The sequence below is a fragment of the Equus asinus genome, chromosome 9 (assembly GCF_041296235.1).
Source record: "Equus asinus isolate D_3611 breed Donkey chromosome 9, EquAss-T2T_v2, whole genome shotgun sequence".
Classification (NCBI taxonomy): domain Eukaryota; kingdom Metazoa; phylum Chordata; class Mammalia; order Perissodactyla; family Equidae; genus Equus; species Equus asinus.
This window is the reverse complement of record NC_091798.1, coordinates 74,910,236-74,927,749: the sequence shown is the minus strand read 5'-3', so window position 1 is coordinate 74,927,749 and position 17,514 is coordinate 74,910,236. Positions and strand designations below refer to the sequence as shown.

The window sequence follows — 17,514 nt, the reverse complement described above, 5'->3', positions numbered from 1 at the left end:
TGTACAGAATAATCTCAGTTTTGTCTTAGGGGATAAATTAGTCTGTAAGAATAGTACACCAAACTATTAAGAGTATACTATGTGGATGATGGATAAATTAATCATCTATTACTGCCTAGTAAATCACAAAATTTAATGGCTTAAAGCAACCACCATTTTATTTGCTTATGATTTTGTAGGTCAGCAGTTTATACTGGGGTCAGCTGGATCTTTCTTCCACTGATCTTGCCTGAGGTCACTTGTAGCAGCCATCATCTGGAAGTTTAATTCAAAAGATTTAAGACAGCATCACTTGCATATCTGGCATTTGGTACCGGCTGTTGGCTGGGCTTGTTTTGTCTTCCCATGTGGTTCCTCATCCACAAGGAGGCTAGTTCAAATTTCTTCTCATGGGGCTCTCAGGTCAGCAAAAGACAAATAGTGAAAGCTATGAGGCCTCTTAAAGCCTAGGATTGGAAATTTTACGTTGTCGCTTCTGCTGCATTCCATTGATTAAAGCAAGTTACAAGGCCAACAAGGACTCAAGGGGTGGAGATTTAGACTCCACCTCTTAATAGGAAGTCCTGTGGAGATTAATAGCAAATTCTATCCTGGTATCATCTAGGTTTCTTGATTTCACTGTCCAGTGCCATTTCTAAGACACTCCAACAATGTTAATTTTTTATTAATTTATTAACTTTAGATCTTGACAGATTAAAACATGATCTGTACATGTGGAGGGGATTTTCCTATTTTTAGATATAAAAAGTAGAAGATATAAATAATAGAAACACCAACATACTCATTACTCCGCCTCCCAGAAATAACTACTGTTAACGTTTTTATTTATAGTGTATCCAACTCGATGAATATTTATTTATTTAAAATTCTATAACCTGACTCTTAATACTATGTTTTGAACGCCTTTCTATGTTTAAAATAGATGTAAATAATTTTCATATCTGCATAATATTTTATTGGGTATGAAAATACCTATCCCATGTTGTTACACATTTAGGTTGTTTCCTTTTTCTTGCTATGTAAGCAACACTGCTATAAACATTCTTATACATGTGTCTCTGTGCAGTTACTCTTAGGATAAATTCCTCTTGTGGATTTACTTGGTCAAAGAACATTTTTTAGGCTTTTGATGTGTATTGATAAGACATGATTTAAAAAATTCTCTGTTTTAAACTCATCAATAAGTATAACTTTGCAGAGCTAGGTTCTTAGGTGTTAACAGTAAAATTGTTCTTCAGACCTTCACAAGTAAATGTACACATTATGGTTTATGTTTGGGGGAACTTAGATATCTGCTCTTGACTGTCAGGATGAGGTCTTAGATGTGAGCCTTAGACCTAACTAGGTTTTAAAAAATATTCATTATGTTTGAGATTGTTTTAAAGGGAAATTGATGTAAGTCATACAAAAAGAAAAATAAAGAACTCTGACCAGTGGACCCATATGCAAAAGAAAAGTTTTAGTCAATAAGATGATATTGGCAACTTAGGTTACACATTTCTTCTTGTATATAATATGTGCTGCCCGTGATGCATCTGTAATTTCCAGATCCTTTTTTGTTTTCACGTGGTTTGAGAACCATAGATACTTTGAAGCCTGGGTGCAAAAACCCTTCTAGGACTCCCCTCCTCCAGTCTTTTTGCTTTTCTTGCTAATACTTAATTTGGTAGCAGTGTTATTTTGAGAACTCAGTTTTGTAAGATCTTTCTGATGCATAACTCAATTTACATAGGAACAGTTTTCTTTTTGTATTTTTTTCATTTAATGTAATACTTGATTATTATGTAACTACAATTATAATTTTAACTAGCATAAACTGATTTGAGAACAGACAACTAATTCTTGGTAAGGATACAGAAGCTTTGGTGGGGGCATAAGTGCTTGAGCTTTCAGAGAGTAACCTTTTAGCTGTAGACATTCAGTGGGCACTTGGCGTCAGAAAATGTCTTACAGAGGGAAGGAAGAACACTGGTTAATTTGGAGGCTTGGTAAGTGGACTTAGGTTAAAAAAACATCTATCTTGTTTGTTGAGGTAGAAAATTTCCTTCCTTTACTGAAGGAAATGACTCCTCCCTAACTTTTTTATTCTTGTTTTACGATTAAGTTTTATATTAGACTACAGGTGTTTATATGTCCTTTAATCTTTAACGTTAAATTCTGTATCTGAAGCATCTCACAGCAGGATTCTTTATGTGCTGTAGTTCTTGTTTCTGTTTGATTCTCTAGTAGAGCACCTCCTTTTCATAGTAAATGTTCTCCTTGATAGGAATTTAAAATAACGTGCTTCCTAGCTGCAACATTAAACTAGCAAGTCATTCATCTTCTTTGCATCTTTGCTCCAGCACTGAAGTGTTGATTCTTGCTCATAGGACTACAAAACTGCACAGAAAATAGCAGCTGTGAGTAGACATAGTAAATATAATGCAGTGTAGAATTTGAAGACCGTGGAAAATTTATTGACTGAATGTTTTAGTTTGGTAAAGTAAAATCGTTGTCTGTGTAATTCTGCCCTTTAGGTTATTTCACCCAAAAAATGTTGAGCATTTTATAAATTTAAATAGCCTTCTTAGAAATTGTAGCTGGCATTGGACATCTGAGTTTTATTATGTAAATACACTTAATAGCAAATGAGTGTGACCTTTAGATACACTTAATCCCTAGGGATATTTTGGGAAGAGTTGCAGCATCTTTATGGTCAAGGCAGATATTTGACACATGTCTTAGAAATCAGATTTTTAAAAACCTAAAACCTGTGTATTAAAATCTGTGTGAAACAGATAGAATTATCTAAAGTTATCCGGTTCCACAGTGGCTGAAGTCCTCCGTGGACATTGCTGTTGCTGATCCTAAAAGACATCAAGAGGCCAGAGTGTTGCTGACATTATCATTTGGTATTTATGGCAGAGCAGACAGAATGAGGTTTCTGGAGGTTTTCTTATTTTAGGAATTTATCTACTAATATGTGCTGCGAGCAACATGTAAGCATCATCTTTTATGGTAAAAGGTGTGAGGGAGGTAATTGTAGTGATGGTTATATGTGGCACCTCATAATTTGCAAAGTGTTGTGACCCACTTATCTAATTTGACCCCTATGATCATCTATGTGGACAGGGCAGTTACTAACCCGATTTTACCAATGAGAACACTGAGGTTCCAACACACACTAAGTGGCAGAGCCAGAACTAGAATCCCCAGGTTTCTCTTCACTGTACTTTATGTCTCCTAAACCATAGTTGACTTAAATTATATACTGGCTTTGAAGAAAGAAGATGAAATGTAGTAATAAATCTGAACAATCAGTGTCCAGTAGAAATGAAATGCAGTGGCTCAGAGCCCGTAATCACCAAAGTACTGCTAAGTCCTGATTTGAGACCCAGTCCCACAGCAGGTGTTAGAAGGACCTTCTTAATCTCATAGCTAGCATATTAGTTCTATGTTACTCCAAATTTCAGTAAACCTGGATTCAGCCCTCAAAGAGTTATGAGTGGACATGGAGGTAATTTTCATTAATTAATACTTCGTTTTAATGTGTTGGCTATTGCGACTTTCATTTTAACATTTATTGCAGGCTTCTTCCCTGCTAGGCACCAGGAATACAAAGATGAATGAGATAAGAGCCCTTCCCTGGAGGAGTTATCTAAGTGTGAAGCAAAATTTATAATTATAGTTTACTTATGCAGAAATTCCCTTCTCTATAGGGTAAACCAGGCCTTGAAAGTTTTCTAAACTTTCTCTCCTTCAACTTGTAATTCTTTAAGAAGTGAAAAATTACCAGCATTAAAATGTACTTATTATCCTAGAAAAGTATGTGGAGCAAGTTTTGGAACTCAGTATTTCATCCTAAATGTGAAAGGCTGTATAAGATGTAGTATGCTCAACTTCAATTTTCCAGATTTGAGCTGCTGCCAGTGGTGTGTGGTGTGGAGAGAGTGAGGTGACTCATAGTTCGGGAATGGTTGATTTGATCTCTCCCTGTAGTCTCTGTAGAACATTGGCAGGGTGGCCAGCATAATTAACACTGCACAGTCTAATTATAAACATAACTCTATGGACAGCGGCTACCAAGAGGCAAGCCTGTACTGGATAATCTTCCAAGTTGGCAGGATTACTTTAGAATGATGACTAGATAATGTCAAGTGTATTATAATTCAAGCTGCTTTTCCTAGATTGTCCAAGGAGTTACCATATGAGGAAAAAGTACTATCTGTGGAAGTCTCGCTGGATTATTTTTTTCAGGGCCCAATTGAGCATTTCTTTACTGCAATCCTTCTAACCTTTTCATTCTAAGAGAACAGGTAGGCATCTTAATTTTTTGTAGTGTACTCTTTTAGGGAGAGTAAGGGAATGGGTCAGAGTAGGACATTTGTTCCAAGGATAGTTGAATTGATTTTTAAAAGATGAAAGAAACTAAGGATTTGAAAAGATTACGTTGGACTAGTGTAATGAAGAGGGAGGAGAGAGGCCTGTGGGCTGAGGACAGTGATGAGGGGGTGGGGTAAGGCTACAAGGATGAGGTGACTACAGCAGCCCGGCATGCTTGAGAGAAACTGAGATGCTTGCAACATGTGTATGGTCTCACATACTGGTCAGAGATGGAGCGGGCGCTGTGTGTGGTTGTGTGTGCTTTAGATTTGTGGAAGCATGACTGAGAGCCAAGGACCAATTTAGTTTATACATAGATTTGGCCATTGGGTCACTCAGATTCAAAACGAAGTTGCTAGCTGTGGAGATTGGTTTCACATAACTGTAACCAGAACTACTGCAGGATGGTTGTATTTCTGCAAAATGAGCCCCATAGTGTCGTGATTACCCTAAATGAAGTAGGCACTTAAAATCAAATGCTTAAAAATGAGGCCTTTTTATTTTTTCTTTTGGATTTTCCTATTGAGAAATACTCAGTTAAAATTTTAAATAGACATTTCAAATAAAAAGGGATTTCCCCCCCTTTTTTTTGCTGAGGAAGATTTGTCCTGAGCTAACGTCTGTGCCAGTCTTCCTCTGTTTTGTATGTGGGTCTTGGCCACAGCTTGGCTGCCGAGAAGTGGTATAGGTCTGCACCCGGGAATGGAGCCTGAGCCACCAAAGCAGAGCTCGCCGAACTTAACCACTAGGCCATGGAGCCAGCCCCAGGTCTCCCTTTTTAATAAAAAAAATCTACAAAAATCAAAATACAGAAATAGATGAGTTAAGTACGTTATTTGCTTAAGAACACGGTTTTTACTTTTGAAGAGAGCATAAGAGGTTTCCTTTAAATGGTAGCTCTCTAATTCATTTTAAATACTTGAATTTACAACAACAACAAAAAAATTCCTAGCTTTTTATTTAAGAAGAGTGGGAGAACGTATGCATTTTCTAAATTCAGGTATAACAACCTTAATTAGCACTGGCTAGATGATTTTGTGTTTGCCAGATATTCTTGAAAGAGGAACAGATGTAAGACTGTTGGGCTTGTTAAAGAGGATCTCTTTCTAGCACAGGACCCAATTCTAATTTGTCTCTTTCATGAAGCTAACTAGACTTTTGAGGAGAAGTGAAAAATTGGTCTTCGAGATCCACTAGGACTTGATATATGTAGATTTTTAGGCCAGTTTCTAGGAGAATATGATTTAGAGCCAATAACAGTGCTTTCCTGTTCTCCAGCAGCATTTTTTGCTTTGCTAATTTTCTCATATTTCTCTGTTTTCTATTTTGTTGATTTCTGCTCTGTTCTTTATTATTTCTTATACTTACTTAGGTGTAATTTGCTATTTTTGTCTAGCTTCTTAGGGTGGAAACTTATGTCATTGATTTTAAACCTTTCTCTAGTATCACATTTAAAACAGTAAATTTCTCTCAAATTTTGATATGTTGTGTTTTTATTATTTCAGATATTTTCTCAATTCATTGTGGTTTATTCTTTGACTTATGGATTACTTAGAAATTTATTTTTCTGGCTCCCATTGTTGTATTGAGAAGTTAGTGTTCTTTGCATTATTTTTCTCCTATAACATACTGTTTTCAGGCTAGTTTAAAGACCTCCTTATCTTTGGTTTTCAACGGTCTGACTATGTTGTAGCTAGATATGATTTTCTTTGTCTTTATCATCTTTGGAGTTAGATGAGCTTTTTGGTTCTGGCAAATAGCATTTTCATCAAACAGTAAAATTTTAACTATTATTTCCTCAAATTTTTTTTCTGCCTCATTCTCATGGTCTTCTTCTGGGGCTCCGATTAGATATGTGTTAGACCATCTGATAATTGTCCCACAAATCCCTGATGCTCTGTTCATTTTTCTTCAATCCTTTTTTCTCTTTGTTTCTCAAATTGGTAACTGCTGATGATCTTTCAAGTTCACAGACTCTTTTGCTCTCTTCAGTCTATGATTAAGTCCATTTGGTGACTTTTTCATTTTAGTTCATTTCCATTTTTTTTTTCTCATTTGGGCTTTTTTTGTGGTTTCCGTTTCTCTGCTGAGTTTCCTATCTGTTCATATATTCCCTTTCATTGTTTTGTTTTTAAAACACGTTTTTCTTTAGTCTTTGAGACATATTTTTAATAGCTACTCTTAAATTTTTACTAAATGCAATATCTGGGCCAACTTAAAGTCAGTTTCTAATGACTTATTTTTTCTTATGGGTCACATTTTCTTGTTTCACTGACTATCTAGTAATTTTCTATTACGTATTGGACAGTGTTGGTGATATGTTGCAGAGATGCTGAATTTTTTTTCTTTTTTTCAGTTTCTCTGTAGAGTGTTGGTTTTTGTTTTGGTAGGCAGTTTAGTTACTGGCTGATCACCTTGTGTAGGCTTGGTTTTATGTTTTGCTAGGGAAGATCTGTGGAAAACTCAAGATTTTTTTCTCAGGGCCCTCTAACTTAGCAAGACTCATCCTCCAAATTCTGTTTCCCTTATGGATTTTATTAGGGCTTAGTTTTAGACTTTGTTAGTGTGGATATAGAGTAGGCCTTATTCTAGGGTGTGCTTTTACTTTAAAGTGAACCTTTTTGGTGTTTCAGTTGATGCCCAGAGTGTTAATGAGTTCCCTTTGTTTGGGTTGGGTCACACTACCAGTGTTTCCCTATGCTGCTTGACCACTTGCATTTCTGTTCCATATTACAGTCACTCTTTTGCAAGCCTCACATAGTTATGTGCAGCATTGGTTAAGGACTCTCAGGAAACCCTTGTACAAGCTTCTGTGGTCTCCGCTCTGCACAGCTCCCTTTTCTTTGGTGCCCTGTCTCTGCCTACCAGCCTTGCTCTGCTTGGACTCCAGCTCACTGTACTGCAATTAGGAAATTGTCCCAAGGCAGAGAACCAGAGCAAATGTGTGCTCACCTTTTCATTCTCTGAGAGGTTACAGTCTTGGTCTGTCTCTTGTCTAGTGCCTGAAAATAGTTGCATCCTTTTGTCCAGTTTAATAGTTACTGATGAGAAGAGGAGAAGTCTGGTACCAATTACTCTGTCATTGTAAGTAGAAGTCTCCCACAGCATTTTTATATGTATTTTAGTGAAATTTAGGGGTAGCTTATAAGGGAAAAATAAATCTTTGTCTTTCTTAGAACTAAGTAAAGTGAGCTTATGGTGCTCATGAACTGAATCATTTCTCTCTCATCTTCCATCTCCCACCCCCAGTCATCCATTCACTTCTCTCTTCACAAGGCAGACAAGGGGGAGAGGGGAACAGAAGAGAGAAAGACTGTGCTTGGACCCTGCATCCTGGGTTATGACCTTGGGCCTGTCGATTGGCAAATTAAATGTAGTTTGTGAAAAAGCACTATATATCAGTGGTAAAAGTAGGAATGCACACAAGACAGTCTGTGTTTGTATTTTATGATGCTGCTTATACATTGAAGTGTTAGCTAACAGGATGTGTCATGGAAAGGGTCTGCTTAGAACATCTTCAAAACTTGTTCTCTGTTAATGACTGCCCTTCAGATTCTGGTGAGATAATGATATATCTAAACTTACAACTTAACATGAGCATTGTGATTCATAGGAAGAGATTTTCTTTGAGTGTGGGGTAGTGGGATTGGATGTTTTGTCAGATTAGACCTGTACAGAAAAATCACTCTTTTTGTTCTAAATCCTAGTCTTTTCTTTTTAAGCTTAAACTTCTTTAAAATAAAATCCCTTTTTGATGGAAGAGATTGCTCATTAGGGAAATAGTTACTTTGATAATTAGCCATCCCTTCAGAAATTTAATGCAATTTCCATTTGGAAATGATCTAGAAGATCTAAATGCTAGCTCATGCTTGGAGCTTTTAGCTCTATTTAAATATGTCATGGGACCTCAGAAGAAGAATAATCCTTTATTGTTAGGGCCTAATCTGAATATAGCAAGTTGCTATGTTACCTAATTGAGTGCAACAAATCTTGTATCTGCCCCGGAAGTCTTATTTAGATTAGGCCTATTCTTTTAAAGTTGTTTTGGTTTGTTGATTTGAAAATAGACCACATTTCATTCCATTTTCTCAGAAAATGTGATGATACTTTAAAAGGATTAAAGTCTGTGGGAAGTTTGCTCCGTCTAATTCAAGTTGTTCACTATGTTGTTTGCCCTAGCTTTACTTTTTGTCTTGCTTTCTAGTTGAACCCCTCAGATAACCCTTTACTCTCTTGCCAGCACACTCTACACATTTTCCCCTTAGCTTCTCATTACATCCTCCCTACATATTTAACCCTGGATTATCTGTCTGCTTTCTCTACTATTTTTTTATTATTAATTTTCATTTATTTTTTTTTGTATTTAATTGTGGTAAAACACACCAAACATGCTTTCTCTTCCTTTAGACCTGGGCTGGTAAGCACTGCTAAAGACGTTCATGGAAACTGGTAGTATGACAAATTCCACGGGCCTACTGAACTTCTCAGCCATACTTTCTCCTTGGGTCAACCCTTCCTGGTCCTCTCCTATAACATCTGTCCTTTATTTTTCACCTCAAGCTACCTATGCCTTCCCCACAACTGCCTTTGGCTATGGGCAGATGGCCTTGCTTCCTCTGTCACAGAGGACATGAAGGCTCTCTGCTGTTCACACCGTGAGCTTTCCATGCTCATATACATACTTCTCTCTCTTCACTTCCTGTCTTCCAGGCTTGGAGGAAGAGAGTACTCAGCTCCCATCACAGTTAATCTCTCTACTGGAGTTCTGGTGATGTCTTCCTGTCCCTCTGGGATATTACTCCACCATTTCCCCATGTCTACTCTGCCTTTTCATTTTGTCTTTCCTTACTTTCCTTCCTCACAGAAATACATGTTAAGTTCTCATTTTAAACAGAGAGAAGGAAGGAAAAAAAAAGGATTTAACTCTTCTCTGTGCCAGAACAGTCATGCATCACTTAATAACAGGGATACATTCTGAGAAATGTGTCAATAGGTGATTTCGTTGTTATGAGAACATCATAGAGTGTACTGAAGAGGAACCAAGTTTGCCACCCCAAAATGTGTCTCTTTAACATGAGGATTATTTTAGGCTGATTATTTTTAAGAAACAAAAGACTCAGAAAGTTTTTCTTGTTACCTCCCCATTAACTGCCTAAAAGGATTCAGATAAAAAAATCTGTCTCAGGAAGTGAGCCTATCACCTTAGCATAACATGACATAGGTAGTGGATAGGGAGGAACCTGGAAAAGCCTCTTTGTTGGGCTCCTGTCTTCTTCTGTTTCTGTGTGGCCAAACACTTGTTTTCCAAACGTTTGCTCCTTTTCACCTACCTGTGAATTGCCTTCCTTTCCTTTGAAGTCCCTGACTCTCCCCACCTCCAACATCTTTTGTCTTTGGCTGAGGATGGTATTTAAGTTTAGGGCTTTAGCCATTTTGGTGAGTTACTTGGTTTTCCTGGGTTTCTCCCATATATACATGTTATTAAACTTGCGTTTTTCTCCTGTTATTCTGTTTCATGCTAATTTAATTCTTAGACCAGCCAGAAGAACCTAGAAGGGCAGAGGAGAATTTCTTCCTCCTCTACAGTACTTACGCAAACCCTGATGGTGTAGCCTACTATCATGTAGGCTATATGGTACTAATCTTATGGGACCACTGTAGTATATGCAGTCTGTTGTTGACTGAAACAACATCGTACGGCACATGACTGTATTTTCTTTTAGTTTGACCCTATGTTTTTTCCTTGATACACAACTTTGTACCTTGAAAGAATAGTCTGCAGCCCTTGCCTTCCATTGCTAATTTTCCATTCTTTCTTTGGGCCACTTTCTGTTCTCACTACTCCACTGAAAGCACCTCATAAAAGTCACTGGTTCCCTGGTTGCCAAATCTAGTGGCTTCTCTAGGCCTCGTTTTACTTGACCTTTCTAAGACATGTAATGCTGACCACTTGTTTCTTTGTGAAACCCTTCCTTGCTTTCTGAGATGCTGCTGTCCTGATTTTCTCATGTCTAGTACATTCCTTTTTATTCTCCTTTGTTGTCCCTCTTCCTACCTCTTAAATGCTGATGCTCTCTGACTCTTATCTCCCTTTCAGTAGACTCACCCATCTGCATGATTTTAATTATCATGTATACCCAGTTGATTCTGAAATCTGAATCTTCCACCCTGATCCCTCTTTTGAGTCTAGACCCACACAGCAATGCTTATAACCACACTACAAAACAGTGATGTTTTGCACATTTATAGTTGAGGAAATTGAAGCTAAGGGATGTTTGGTAATCTGTTTGAGGTCAAGTCAGTGGAAAAGCCAGGATTTGAACCTGTACTCTAAGTCTCAGTGAATGGCATTCCTTCTTCCAGTTACCCAAGCCAGAATGTATATAGGGAATTGACATAGACTTCTCTCTCTTTTCAACCTATAGGGCCATCTGACCCAAGGGAGCATCAGTTCCTTTGTATTCTCCCTTTTTAATGTGACTTGTAATCATTCCCTCCTTTTCATTTCCCACTGCTACTGTCATAGTTGAGAACTTTATATCCACCTTGATTGCCATTATTGTGGCAATCCAACCTATTGCTTCTCATATTATCTCAGCAAAAGAATCAAGCTTTTTTCTGTTTTTTAAATTTTTAATCTATTGCAGAAATTTTCTAACATATAAAAAAGAGTCATTGGAAAACTGAAATGGAAAAAGACATGCAAAAAATAAGCTCCATTTTTAAAATTATAAAATTTGATAGACGTGAAATTACCGTCAAATTGCTATAAAAGTTTTTAAATAGTAATTTTCTACATGTATCCTCTCACAGACAGGTTACAAACAGTTTGCTGATTGGCACTAGTCCACAGACAACATCGAGGAGCACCAGTTCGCAGTATCTGATGAAGAGAAATGTCTTCAGTTTTCTTAGATTATAACCACATGGGCCTATGTTACTTAAAACTGAAACATTTCAACTAGGATATTCTTTGCTTTTGGCTTATAGATAGCTTGTTTATGTGGATTTAAGAGGTTTTAGAAAATTTCCTGTTTCTTTAGGATCTCTTGTTTCAGTATGAATAAATCCCAGTAAAGCAAGAGCTAGTCATGTATTACAGTACAATTTAATGCTAAGATCAAAGTATACTGAATTACAAATTCAATGCAAAATTTTCTTAAATAGGCTTGAAGTACAATCTTCCTTGGGCTACCTGTAATAAAACTGGTTTCCCCTGGTTTGTTATATTTAACTTGATATGATTATACACACATAACAAAAGTTTGCTTCTGTTGTACAGTAAAATTCAACAGATGGGTCGATGTGTTCCATATCTAAAAAATTAAAATTCTACATCTGACTGGATGATAAATAATAAAGTAAGTTATTTGGATTTTGGCAGACATCTGACTAAGCCTTTGTTAAAATATTTGAAATTAATAAAGTGCAGACAGAAGATGCTAAAATGGTCAGACTGTAGAGTACCCCTTGGCTTTAAAGAGGCATTACTGAAGAATCAAAAAGCACAAAAACGAACTTCTAAGGAAGTAGAATTCAGGAATGGGAATGCTTTAATTATTAAACTGAGATTATACTTAGAGTTAGTTTAGAAATTTATTAAATGAAACCCTACGGCCCAGGTACCATTGTTGTCTACATCAGGTCTGATGCAGCACAAAACACATGGACAAATGTCTAAGAGAACATAATGGTCCCATATGAGGTAAAAAAAAAAAAAAAAATCAGAGAAGACCTTTAGACATTTCAAAATGAAAAAGCAAATTAAGCAACTAATCTGCAGCACTATGCCAAGTACTATAAAACTACCACTGAAAATTTCTAACCATTAAGAGTTCGTAAGAGTTAAAAAACTTTTTTAAGTTCAATTACGGCATTATTTGTTCTGTTAATGAAGTAAATGACCCTCAAACACAGTTAACTATCAAAACAAAACAAAACTTTATCACAAGAAGTTGGGGCACTATAGGAAGTTTAGGAGATTAAGTTCCTAAAGTAGCATATTGTAACTATCACCCTTCTTCTGTTTCCTGATAATTCACAGGAGATACATAGGTGGCAGCTTGCTAAACCCACACCAGAAAGTGATTAAAAGTTTTATCAAAGTAAACTTTTAAATTAGCATAGCTTTTATGAAGTTTGGGATGGAGAGGGGGTAGGAAAAGGCAGCCTCATTGGGGTCTCTATGATCCCCAAAGCAGAAAGGAGTGAGATGAAGTGAAAAGAAAATTTATTTTTAAAAGGTAATAATGAAAAAAAGAAAAACGAAAATGAAATAACTTTTCTTAGTTTACACTGTGCCAAGTTAAGCTGAATTATAGAATAACAGGTGTTCGCCAGGTGGACTGGGATGGAAGGAAGAAATGATGACTTTACAGGCAAAGGGAACAGAGAGGAAAATAGGCGTGTGGAGAATAGCATGGCATAGCAGCCTGGCTTGTTCTCAGAATAGTAAGCAGTATGGTGTGGCCAGAGCACACCCAGGAATGGAGTGTCTAGAGCTGGCTGGGATCTGACCATGGAGAAGGCTTAGACCAGTGCTTCTCAAACTTATGTGCACATAAATCATCTGAGGATTTGTTAAAATTCAAATTCAGGGAAGGGACTTGAGAGTCTGCTATTCTAAAAAGCTGCATTGTGTTCAAAAGCTCTGGTCTGCAGACCGCTCTGAGTAGCAAGCCTGTAAATATTATCCTAATATTTGTCAGTACTTTGGTGGATTATGAGTTGCCACTGTTTAGTTAGCATTTGTTGAAAAGCATGAAATACATAGCATTTCTGTTAAGCTAGATATTAATTTTGTGTAGGTTTTGCTCTGCTAATACTGTAATTGTACTCTTAGCAACTTCATTGCCAGGTACAAAAGAAATAAATAAGCATAAGCTCTCATCCTTTATTAAATTAGTTGAGTGCGGGATGCAGTATAATAATGGAAAGAGTCTAAAATTTCGAACCAGATTTTTAGACCTAGGTTCTAATATTTTGTGACTAAATAACTCTGACTTTATGAAGATAAATTAACGTCTGTTTCTGTTTTTTTGTTTTCTTGTGTTTGAAATAGTTATAATACTTGCCATTTTACAGAATTGTTGTGAGATTTAGAAATGATCCATATAAAGTACCTTGTAGGGAAAGATTAATGAGGGTTTCAATTATCAAACTTTTGAGATCCTTTAAAAGCTAAAATTCTGTGATTCTTAAATAAAGAACATTGAGTGATCTAATCCTAGGAATTGTTGATCTGTGTGCGATTATTTATCCTTCTGCTTTTTGAGTCTTTTTTTCTCAGTGGTTCTTGGTAAGTTGGAGAGTATGGTTCTTTGTAGTTTATAAAAGTTCCCATGACTACCCTTCCTCAAGATCCGCTTCCACTCCTGGTGTGTGATACAGTTGTTACAGGGGAGAATAGATTGTACTTCTGAATGCTCTGGAGGCATGAAAAAACAGGTTGGATTATAGTTTCATCTGATTTTTCTAGTTCTTTGGTCTTATTTTTTATCATTTCTTGATTATGGAAATTTCCTAAATAATTTCCCACTTTCAGTTTGCTGTGAAATAGCAACATCCCTGTTCCAGGGGGGAAAATAACCTAGCCTGTTGCTTATCCATCCTTCAAGCCCGTAAATGGGCATAACAGTTTGGGGTCCTTCATGGAGAGAAATGGGCCTCAGAAAAGAGACCTGCAAAGGCCCTGAAAGCAGGTTTGAGGCCTTTTACGCAGAAATTCTGGGTTGCTGGTGTCCAGACCCCAGAAGAGGGAAATGGACTGTGGGTGGGCACATCTTTTTGATCTTATTTACTCCTCACGCTGTGGGGATAGGCACAGCCAGAGGCAGGCCAAAGCAGGGCCCTCTAATTAAAGTTCTAGTCAAGAGCCCAGGCTGTTGGGCAGGAGTGTGTTAAGGAAATTAGTGTTTAATCTCCGCTGCCTTTTTTTGATATTAGCCTATTTATTTAGCTCTTTTGTTTCACGACTGTGGTATTTATGCTTGAGTTTTTAGTGGATGATATAAGAATATTATAAGCATCTTATTTAATTCAGTAGCTCTAAGATGGAAATAAGTCTTAGTGATGAAAAAAATTCTTAGACTAAATGTGGTCTTGCTAGTAGACATTTTATGGTGAGCTTTTTTTTCTAACTCAGTGCCTTGTTCTTCTGTTTTGATTTTTTAGATCGGCTTCAGCTCCCCAGGAATATGATTGAAAACAGCATGTTTGAGGAAGAACCAGATGTGGTGGATTTAGCCAAAGAGCCTTGTTTACATCCTCTAGAGCCTGATGAAGTGGAATATGAGCCCCGAGGTTCACGACTGCTGGTGCGGGGTCTTGGTGAGCATGAGATGGATGAGGACGAAGAGGATTATGAGTCATCTGCAAAGCTGCTGGGCATGTCCTTCATGAACAGAAGCTCAGGCCTGCGGAACAGTGCAGCTGGCTACAGGCAGAGCCCAGATGGGACTTGTTCACTACCCTCTGCAAGGGCCATGGTAGTCTGTGCTTCTGTCATTGTGATTGCTGTTGCTGTAATCATGGTAATTTATCTGCTGCCCAGATGTACCTTTACCAAAGAAGGCTGCCATAAAAAAAACCAATCAATGGTACTAATTCAGCCACTTGCAACAAATGGGAAGTTGTTTCCATGGGCACAAATCAGGCTTCCTACTGCCATCATGCCCCTACGCTATGAACTTAACCTACACCCAAACCTAACCTCGATGACATTCAGGGGTTCTGTGACGATTTCGCTTCAGGCTCTTCAGGCCACGTGGAATATTATTCTTCACAGCACAGGACATAATATTTCAAGAGTGACTTTTATGTCAGCAGTTTCAAGCCAAGAAAAACACGCTGAGGTCCTGGAATATCCATTTCATGAACAAATCGCCATTGTTGCCCCTGATGCCCTTCTTGAAGGACACAATTATACCTTGAAGATAGAGTATTCAGCAAATATATCTAGTTCTTACTATGGATTTTATGGCATCTCCTACACAGATGAAAGTAATGAGAAAAAGTATGTAACTCTCTTAAATGATTCTGCTGCTTTGCTCTATGATAACTTCTGCAATATGGATCCCTTTGCCCATACTAGAGACATTAGCTGCAACTTTTTAAAATTTAGGACGTTATGTGCAAAATAGTAGAATGATGATTTGGATGAATATACTGCTTCTCTCTTAGTCACAGCCTTAAGCATATATCATATATATCACATACTGTGGGGGTAGGGACATACTGATGAAGCAAATGGATAAAGATTATCAGTTACTTTCTCTTTCGCAAAAAGTTAAGTTATCTTGAGCTTTCACTATAAGATGAATCTAGTTTTCTATTACCTTACATGGGCTCTGTGGGAAGCAGACTATAAAGAATGTGGATTGTTCTTCTTCTTTATTTTTTTTTTGAGGAAGATTAGCCCTGAGCTAACTACTGCCACTCCTCCTCTTTTTGCTGAGGAAGACTGGCCCTGAGCTAACATCCATGCTCATCTTCCTCTGCTTTATACGTGGGACGCCTACCACAGCATGGCTTTTACCAAGCGGTGCCATGTCTGCATCCGAGATCCAAAACAGCGAACCCCGGGCCACTGAGACGTGGAACGTGCGCACTTAACTGCTGCGCCACCAGGCCGGCCCCTGGATTGTTCTCTAAGACCTATTTTCCTAATGTGTGGAACTTTGAGGTCCTTATTAAGATGGAGAAAGAGGACGTGCAGAAGTGTTTATGCTTATATATCTCCATCATCTCTGGGAATTATATGATATATGTAAAAACAATGTCCTTGGTATGCAAACAGACCTTTAAGACAAATTGCATAATCACTTCTTCCATTCAAATTATTGCCCTTGGAGTCCTTTGGGCCTGCCACCATATAATGGGAGGAATAAATGTTGTGTGGCAGAATGGTCATTCGTTGACTCTTGCCATGGGCTGGATTGAGTTGTGGAAAATGCTCGAAAAATGAAAAACAACTCCTTAAAATTAAGAAATGAATGTCCCACGTGGTTGTATATCTTGATGCAAGATAAAATTTTGGAAGATTATTTATACCTTTCAAGATGTCTGAAAACTATAATTCAAAGCAATGTTTTTTGTCTTTCTTCCACTTTTAATTTTGCTTAGTTCTGTTAAAGTTTTTTCTACCCCTCCCCCTACTGAGGTATGATAAGAATAAATACCTGAATAAGTAGATAAAGTAATTAAGGGTATATTCCTTATTGATTGGAAAACCTGAGTATATGTAAATATCAAACACGTATTGACACTGCTTGTGGTAAGGGAACTTCACCTCTGTCGTGTAAGAGGTGGAGCTAGGAACCTTGCAGTTAAATCTACAAGTTGTCGATGATAGACTTGAGGTTCTAGATAACTGATACTAAAAGAGCTAGTAAATGAATTTAGGATGAGGATGTGTTGATGCGTTTTCTTTCTTTGTCCTACAGTCTCTCAGTGTCTTTTTCTTGAACTCTGGAAGCATTCTCCTAACTGGTCTCCTGGCTTCTACTCTTATCACAGCTTTCCCCCTATTCTTGCACCTGTCTTCTACCCTGCGCCAGACTCATATTTCTAGCAGTAGTACAATCTGACCATGTTGGTCTTTGGTTTACGATCCTTCAGCAGTTCCTCATTTCCAACAGGATTTAGTTTAAAGAGCTTTCAAGATCTGGCTGTGTTTTTTCTCACAGCCCTCATCTACCATAACAAACTTCATGTGCACTTCCCTGAATTCCAGTGATGATAATAGCCCATATTTACTGAGAGTTGAAGGGCTAGAAACTGTTCAAAGTATTTTATGTTTAGTCTTTTATTCTGTCAAACTCAGTAGGAGGTGGATATTAATATTTTACTCATTTTTACAGATGAAGAAGCAGAGGCACATAAAGTAACTCACCCAACATCTTATGGCCAGCAGATAGCAGAGGGGGAACTCAAACCCAAGGTCATTCTAACTACAGAGCCCACATTCTTCACTGCTGTGATGTACTGCCTCCCTAGTTCACAACTCTTCTTTTCCTTTGCCCATTGTTATCCCTGGTGCTTAGAATTCTCTTAACCTGACCCTCAGCTAAATAAACTTCAAGGTATTCATCATAGATAGGATAGATTGTAAGTAACATCAAGCAGCAGCCTTCTCAAGTGACTTTTATATGA

General features: G+C 37.5%; 1 protein-coding gene across 2 annotated transcripts in view; it reads left to right on the top strand.

Annotated features, from left to right (window-relative positions):
- The window catches only part of LNPEP (leucyl and cystinyl aminopeptidase), an 88,695-nt gene that overhangs the window by 20,753 nt on the left and 50,428 nt on the right, over positions 1 to 17,514 (top strand). For both annotated transcript variants that reach the window (XM_070517703.1, XM_014867246.3), the window contains exon 2: positions 14,536 to 15,376. In XM_070517703.1, coding sequence (XP_070373804.1) covers positions 14,559 to 15,376 — 818 coding nt within the window. In that variant the 5' untranslated portion in view covers positions 14,536 to 14,558. The remainder of the gene's footprint in view (positions 1 to 14,535; positions 15,377 to 17,514) is intronic.